The following is an 8,562-nucleotide window of genomic DNA, read 5'->3' as shown; positions in this document are numbered from 1 at the left end:
TTTTTGGCAACTTCCTGCTCTGTTTGTCTATGTCTTCTTGAAGGATCAGTTGTTTCCTGTCTTGGCACCCAAAAGACAATAGTTTGAATAGGTCACATGGATTACAAAAAGCCTGGTAGACACACAGATTAAAGTAGGCAAATGCTTATAAATCATGCAGTTTATTAGGGAGATTGAATTCATAGGTAATTAAAAAAGCACAGAAGTCCAAGTTAATCAGAGATACAGTGCTCATAGTTATAGGCCTTCTTCCACCAGCTAAATTAACATCAATGAGGAATAAAATGCAAAAATTAAAGAGAAGTAGTTAAGAAAAACCTACAAATCAAGATCTTGTTCTGAATGTGTCATTTCCTCTTTTCTCCTAGCTCTCCAATGATTTTTCCAAGTAGTGTAGATCTGCTCTTGTGCATGTGGATACTTATTAAATCTTCAAATGAGTCTTTCTTCTTCAGAACTCGCAACCTCTGAATATGAGAAAATATCCCTGAAAAGTGACATGAAAATGCATGTAAGGAATCAATTTCCAAACAGCAAAGAACAGCTAAATACTCAGTTTGCCACATCCATGTTTCCTCCATCTTTCACTGCTACTGGTCCCCATTTTATCAGCATTGCCCCCAAACCTCTTGTTTTGGCAATAGCCATACCCCTCCATTTGCACGTTGCTTTTCAGTGACATGTTGCTTTGACTTTTTCCCCCAGCATGGACTTTTTCCTTCAGTCTTCCTATAAAACTCTTCCACTTGTAATTAGAAGAGTCAAAGCACTCAAGTCTGCTCACAGTCTTACTGACTTAGTCTTGTCATCAACCTTCTTGCATGGTGGATGAGATCTCTCACACAGTTTAGTAGCACATTTGTTAATTCTTTGAGGAACTATGGGGCATTTTCTTTGCAATGATCTCCAAAAGCCAGCAGATGCGCTGCATTTATTTGGACAATTTTACTGTCTGAAAAAGTAACTGGTTAACACAGTATTTGTTTGTTTACCAGACTTCAAATTCTTGATACAGCAGCCTTTGCCTCACTACTTTCCATGGCACCCTGCAGCCCAGCAGAGTTGGGACACCAAGTTGTGTCTGTCGCCAGCACCCAGGCCAGGTGCAAGGGCTGGTCTGAGCCCAGTCACCTCCACCTGTGAGGGAGGTGTGCACAGCTGTGGCCACTCTGACTCGAGAGGTAGCCGGGGGGGGGGCTGCAGAGTGGGGAGAAAACAGGCTTTTGTGATGTTTTTGTGTTCGTATTCTTCCAATGCTTATACTGGGGATGTGCTTGTGCTATGTGGCTTTTTGACGAGGGTTGCCTTGTACAGCTGCTCTTTGGGAAGATGTTGCTGTAAGTACAAAACCTATGTTTTCCTTGTGATTCTGAAGTCTAATTTTGGCTCACTAAGAGTTGTTACAACTGTAATGTATCTAACACCAGTGTTGTAATATATTAGACATGCTTTTATGAAATATGCTTTTTCATAGTGTTTGGGTCTTTTTAGGGGAAAGGGATAAGTTACTAAAGATACCTTGGCCAGGTAATGGTAAAGGACTCTCCCTACTTGTCTCAGTTTAAAGCTGGCTAACACTTCTCTGCAGGATATCTAGGAAAGCTGAAACGCTGCTGGGTGAAGTGGGTTGTTAGGTGGATGGAAGCAGTTTGTCAGATAACTCATATACAGCTGGTTTGGTTTTGTTATGTTTTTCATGGGTTGCGTAGAGTTTGAAGAGTGTCTTCAGACCTGTTAGTAACTACAATCAGGAGCCTGGCAGGACTAGATTGGTTCAGAAAACTGTTTGAAAACTGTTTGAACCTTTACATCTGGAGCTGGGCTACTTCTCCTGCTGCCGTGGTGTACACTCAGACTTGTTTCCCAGGAGGGCAAAGTGTGGGGAACGGTGGAAGTGCTTCATAGATGTGACAAAGTAGTTCTGTTCCATACTACTGAGAAGCTTTTACCAAGGACTTCACTAGGTTTTTTTGGCTTGGAGGGCTTTTCTGGTTTTTTTTCTTAGAAAAGTTCAGGAACTGATACTGAGTTTTCACAATGACTTCATGGGATTTATCCTTTAGTTAAGAAACCTGACACTAGAATAACACCCTAACAACAACATTTCTATGCCAAGTCCAGATCTCTGTCCTGCTTTTCAAATTCAAGGATATGTTTAAGGAACTACAGTGAATGCAGATTACAGATTGTTCCTGAGTTATGATCCTGTTTGCAATTAGAAAAAATGAAGCACAAATTGAAATTGTGAATATTTAAGAGGAATAAGACGAAAAACTTTGGTATGGAGCAATAAAGATGTTATTAACCGTTGCAAAAGTAACAGTATAAAGCAAAAAAATCTTGCTTTATTCTTTGACTTCTAGAACAAGCCTACTGAGAGCTATTCATACCTGCCCGTGTAGACATGGAAGAAAGTACACAAGGTCATTCAAATGCTGTTAGTGCTGCTCTTTGGGCTGAGAAAACAGGCTTGTACATCTCTTTACGCATAAGAAGCGGTATTTCTATTCCTCATAGTTTGCTAGAATGTGATTTCTATCTGCAATTATCAGCAGTTGATTTCTGCTTTCACTGATGAAACAAAGGCAGTAGGGTCAAGGGTTACAAAGATTAAAACAGCTAGGTTTGTTAAGAAACTGGGAGACTTGGATGAGAGGTTAGATAACTCCTTCAAAAAATAAGATTTAGGCTGTCACTGCTTTAAGCTGCCTGCTACTGACTGATGTTAATCAATTGTAGAGAGAAACCAGATTAACTGGTTACAATTGGCAAAACAAAGAGGTAAAAGAATAGAGAAGGGGGGAATCCTTGTTTGGCTTCAAGTGTGAATACTTAGTAGTACTTCAAATCTCTCTGTGTAGGAGTAAGCAAAAGTCGGTACTAATCACAAAACCCACAATCTGATTCTTCAAAATACATCTTGATTGGAACAAAAGCTCCTTGTTTAGGAAAATCATGTGATATGGACATGAAGAGCCAGACGTAAACAAAAGGCTAAGGGGGAATTTAGACAGTGATACTCAAAGCTGCAGTCCTGAACACAAAAATCCCTCTGGTTCTTTAGCCTGATGGGCGTCGCAGTTTTTGATAATACTACTGCCTCATGTGTCTGAAGCTGCATTCTGTTTGCACTCAAAGGTGCATCGGTCTGGTGGAGACGGAGTAACTTGTTCCCTTTGTGATGTCTCAGGCCGCTTGGGAACCAGAGTAGGGTTCTGTGCTGCCTGCCATCAGCATGTCTCAACACAGTAAAGATCTTCTCAGAGGTATGTGATAGCATAACTCTTTGCAGATTCTTTGCAGAGCAGGATAGGATCCACTCCTTGCTTTTAAAATGCAGATAGTGGTTGTCTGGCTCAGAGTTTAGAAACTGGCCCTGTGTCTGTGAGGAGTTCTTCAGTCGGAGGGGATTGATTCAAACACAGCTCCCATCTCCTAGCTTAATGGCTAGGATACTCTCTGTAGGTAATGGGGGTGAGGACCTCTTGATCCTTTCTGCCTCAAATCCTATCTTTCAGTACACAAAACATTTTCAGGTTAGTGGGCAAGAGCTGGACTGTCCAATGGTATAGTGTCCCTGGGGCGGCACAACCCTGAGTTCAAGTGTCTTATTTAGAGACACTCCAACGGGTAACTGCCCAGAGGGGTGGTTCATTATTCCAAGGACATTCCCCCCAAACATCTTAACTAAGACACTGATCTAGGAAGTGGTGATAAGGGTCTGAATCCATTCAAGTGGAAAGGCAGTTCTGTCTTCTCCCTGTGGGCCTGGTGTGCTACAACTGTTGGTGATGGCAGCAGCACTTCTACCCCTCCATCAAATTATAGCACCTGCCCCTTTATGAAAGTGGACATTCTCAAGGGAAAGATGCATCTGTTGGTAGTAGGATCAGAAATGGAGCCTTGGAAGGTATGAAGATTTAGGAAAAGCTATGTTGTATATTCCTGCTGGGAATGAAGAGGCGAAGTGCCATGCTACCTTTTGCAGATACTGCTGTGACGTGCCAGCTCTTGCTTTACCATGTATGGAGACACTTACTTTAAGCCTGGGGATTCTGCTCTGGAGCTGGGAACCTGGAGATTAGGAATTGCAGCATTTAGTGTCGTGGGTAGTGTTCTTCCTCCTGAAGCTGTAGCTGTGTCTGAAAGCCTGCACGCATCTGAGTCCTAGGTCTGTTTCCACTGTGTTGGGCAAAGTTACCAGTATGGAAGTAGGGGATATCTGGTGGTTGACTACTAGATGGCAATCAAGCATATCCTTACTCTTCTGCTGAAAGACTGCCTCTCTCCCCAGCAGTACCAGTGCAACGCATTTCTGGGGTGATGCACCTCTCGGGATGAGGAATTCGGAACTAGCCTGTCCATGGCACAATAGTGGTAAAATGCTGGTGTGGAAGAATACATGTGTATGTTGCGTTGCCTTGTTTGAGTCGTCCTATGTTTCACTTTTTGCTGCCCCTCCTCCCACACCAAACTGAAATTTAAAAGCTGTCATTAGAGTTCAGGTTATTTGGAGGTCAAATTTTTACTGAGATCATTTTGAACATAAACATAGCTCTGGACTGGACTGGGGGAGTAGGGGCCAGTTGTGCAGCAATGTCCTGTATTTCTGTACTATCACCACATAACACAATAAGCCTGTATATTTTTTCTTTCTTACTAGACTCTAGTTACTGCCCATGAGACATGTATTAAAGAAGTATTAACCTTGGTTTCTCCCTGTGAACTGAGAATGTAGGATAGCGATCTTCTGTTCAGCTTCTGGTAGCTGCCTTCTCCCTAGGCCATGGGTTCTGGAGAGCACACAGTCCACGTAGATATCCCAGAAGAGCTGAGCCAGGTCCCAGAACAGAGCCCCATGTTTCAAGTTCTCTGATGATTTCAGGAAGATCATGAAGTCCCAAAAGCCACTGACAGAGTCAGAAATGCGAGGCTTCCTCATCTCCAGTAAGACAGCTGAGGAGGATTCCCAACACTGGGGGTCTGCTCGCCCAACAGCTAGTGGATCATTTTGGCTATGGCAGAGGAAAGGTGTCACACAGAATGCTCCCATGATTAGCAGGGAGCAGGTGAGTCTCATGTTGCAGTGGGTTCTTCCTCTGCTCCCAAGGTCCATTGTGTCACTGAAATGTAACAAAACCAAAAGGAGCTGAAAAACTTCTCACTGTTAGATGCAGGAACAACGCCCTGATACCTTACATTATACAGAAGGTACTTCAGATGTTGATAATTGTTTCTCTAATCTTTAAAGATCTGTGTATGCTTTTTTTGCATATATGAATATAAATGTTAGTGGAGTTGCATTACTCTGTGCAGCGGAAGTATGTGTTCAAATTTGTTAATCATCCTCAACCTCATATGATACACTCCCTTATCTGGAATTTCTTCATATTGAAAGTCTTTTGCCTTTCTTTATTTACAGATCCCTAACCTTTTTCAGTAGAAATCCATCTGTTTTTACAGAGAATTTAAGCCTTTAGGCAGTCTTGCTTTTCTCAAAATTTTATGAGCCCTTTCAAGTAGTCTGCAGACTCACAGGGATCTGTGGGCACCAGGTGGAAAACTATTTGTTGAAAGTGTGTTTTAATGAATTAATGGTAGGTTGAAAAATCATCCTCGGAACAGGAGTGTTTTACCTGCTAAAATGCAGAACAGCTCTGAAAGGAGGGTACAGCAGAGCCACAGCATAACAGCTGTATTGTACAACGTGTATACATGCATGTAGAAACACAGAATAGTTGGTGTTGGAAGGTATCTTTAAAGTTCATCAAGTCCAACCCCCTTCAGTGAGCAGACCCTGAATGTTTCCAGGGATGGGGTCTCTACCACCTCTCTGGGCAACCTGTGCCAGTGCTTCACCACCCTCATCATTAAAAATTTCTTCCTTATATCTAGTCTAAATCTACCCTCTTTCAGTTTAAAATCATTACCCCTTGTCCTATTGCAGCGGGCCCTGCTAAAAAGTTTGTCCCTATCTTTCTTATAAGCCCCTTTTAAGTACCCAAAGGCTGCAATAAGGTCTCCCTGCAGCCCTCTCTTCTCCAGACTGAACAGCCCGAAGTCTCTCAGCCTTTCCTCACAGGAGAGGTGCTCCATCCTTCCGATCATTTTTGTGGCCCTCCTCTGGACCCGCTCCAACAGGTCCATGTCTCTCCTGTACTGAGATATATATATGAAAAAGTACAGACACTTCTTGCAGATCTCTGTAACAATTGTCTGTTATGTTAAAATTGCGAAACTTGATAGGCAGCAGCTGTAGTGGGAGAAATCCTGGAATGACAACCTTTAGGGGACCGAAAGGCCCAGCTGTCTCCATCAGATTTCATTTCTAGTATATGCTTCTATTGTGTATTTTCTAACATGCTTGTAGTATTTCTAATATTACATTTCTGCTACACATTTCTAATGTGTAAGAGGTTTAGTGGTTGTTTTGAGTGTAGCTCATGGCATATGGAGAACCTCCCATTTGTGGAAATCAGCAACATGTGAGATCAGCTTTTAGGACAAACAATTCTGTTTAATGTGTGTGCTGGTCTGTTGAGTATTCATGCTTTTATGTTTTCTGTTTGATTGTTGGAGTGTGTTGGGAGGGGCAGGGAGAAGCTACCTCTCTTAATGAGCTTAACTTAATAATCAACTGGTTTTTTGCATACAAAGTCTCTTCTGTGAGTGATCATCAAGAGCACAAGCAATGTTTCTCTGCTATGTGAAGAAAAATGTCAAAGGCAGGATAAGTGCATGCAGACAGATTGTGTGTGAAAGGTAGCCCAGCCACAGCCCGTGTGCAAGACCAGGGAAGGGTAGGCTGCTTTTGGAGCGTATTTCATCGCAGAGCTGAAGGACTCTTCAGAGATTTCAGTCCTGGCAGTGATGTTCTTACTTAGCCCCCTAGCTGGCTACTTGGTCAGGCTCTGGGAACATGTTGGTGGTATTCAGACTTTACTCTCGTACTGTTTACAGTCACTTTTTAATCTGACTTAGGATCTCAGGAGAATTGCCTTGACAGCCTTGAATCTGAACCTTGCATTTGATGAATAGAAGAGGGACAGCACACTCTTCCCACACTGCTCTGCCTAGTGGGATGTCATTTAGGATAGTGGTGGTAGTAATGGGGTTGTCCTCATTTTGCTCCCAAGATCTCCAGAAGCATCATTCTTCTGTGTCCTGTTGCACAAGGCAGGTTTTGATTGCTTTCTCAGAAGCAAAACCGAAGACACTCTGTAAGTCATTACTTCATTCTTATGTGTTTGCGCATCAGAGCCTTTCCACTGGGCAGCAGACACCTGTGCATATATGCAATGCAACATGCGCATATCTGTCTGTTTACCGAGACTTTTTCAATGAACAGAAGTAACTTTCTGAAAGCTAGAAGCTTGATAACAACTTAGCAATCTCAGATATGACCATGGGGAGTTAAAAAAACACCAACAGCAGACAGTTCAAATAAAGGAGTAATACTAAAACTGGCTTTTAAGGATGGTTCTGTCACTGGGACAGGGGCCACCTGGTTTGCACTGGTTAGCAACTGAACTGGTTGCTTTGCTTTCTCTGTTCCCCAGCTCCTTTGGAAACTTTCTAAGTTACAGAACTGGGTAAGAGGAGGACAGGGGTCCTGGATTCGTTGGCAGTGTGAGCACAGAGGCTGTGCTGGGCTGGGAGCTGGCAGGGCATTAGAGTGAGGGTGGGTGCAGTTTAAGGTGTGGTGTGAATGGCGCTGGTCAGGGCCAGTAGCCGAGACCACTAGTCCTTACAGTCTGGTCGAACGCGGGCAGCATTTTGCTGTTAGTCTTCTACAAGGTTCGGGATTTTTTTAGACGGCTGAGAGCTGAGGGGATGCTTGGGAAATGTCAGGTTTCATCAGTCTCTTACCTGTGCTCGTGGTGAACGCTTCCGTGCAATTCCCCCCCTCGCCCTCCAACCATCCGCTCTTTCTGTCCACAAACTGAAGTTCTCGGTGCGCACCTTCTGGCTCTGACCTTTTTCTTCCACCCCCAGCCCCCCCCCCCCCCCCCCCCCCCCCGTAGTTTAACGACCCCCCCCATCATAAACAGCTCCTTCCAGTGATAATAATGAGAAGTTAATTAGCTCGTTGGTTGCCACCCCTTTGCCGGGCTGGAGCCATCGGTTGCGGCTGGTGGCTCGGCCCGGGACGTTCGAGGCGCCGGTGCCGGTGAGCAGGGGCGGGCGCTGCCGGCGCCGAGCGGTGTCCGCCGAGCGCCGCGCCCGCGGGCGGCTCCGCCCCGCCCGCCCGCCGCGGCCCCGCCGCCCGCCGCTCGCCGCTCGCAGCCCTTACCTCGGCGCTCCGGCGGGCAGGGCTCGGCTCTCCGCGCCCGCCACCGCCGCGCTCCTTAAGAAGCCGGAGCGGGCAGCCCCGCTTAGTTTTTACGTCAGGGCGCGGGGAGAAGCCCCCACCCCCGGGGCCCGGGCGCTGCTCCCGGGCGCCCGGCGCTCCCTCCCTCCCGCCCTCGCCTTGCAGAGCTGCCCCGCCTGTCCCGCTCTCCCCGCGGGGGCCGGCCCGGCGGCGGTGCTGCCTCCGCCCGAGGGGAAGCCGCGCTCCGGGCG

General features: G+C 45.5%; 1 protein-coding gene across 1 annotated transcript; it reads right to left on the bottom strand.

Annotated features, from left to right (window-relative positions):
* Positions 1-347: 347 nt before the first annotated feature.
* On the bottom strand, positions 348-8,350 carry FAM237A (family with sequence similarity 237 member A). The gene is made up of 3 exons (XM_075430931.1): positions 8,294-8,350; positions 4,708-5,123; positions 348-487 (listed from the first exon to the last, which is right to left on the bottom strand). The coding sequence occupies exons 2-3, from the start codon at positions 5,114-5,116 to the stop codon at positions 348-350; spliced, it is 549 nt and encodes a 182-aa protein (XP_075287046.1). The 5' UTR covers positions 5,117-5,123; positions 8,294-8,350.
* Positions 8,351-8,562: the final 212 nt, after the last annotated feature.

Source organism: Opisthocomus hoazin, chromosome 9 (assembly GCF_030867145.1).
Source record: "Opisthocomus hoazin isolate bOpiHoa1 chromosome 9, bOpiHoa1.hap1, whole genome shotgun sequence".
NCBI lineage: Eukaryota > Metazoa > Chordata > Aves > Opisthocomiformes > Opisthocomidae > Opisthocomus > Opisthocomus hoazin.
Note: the sequence above shows the minus strand (reverse complement) of the source record. Positions and strands in the feature narration are given on the sequence as shown.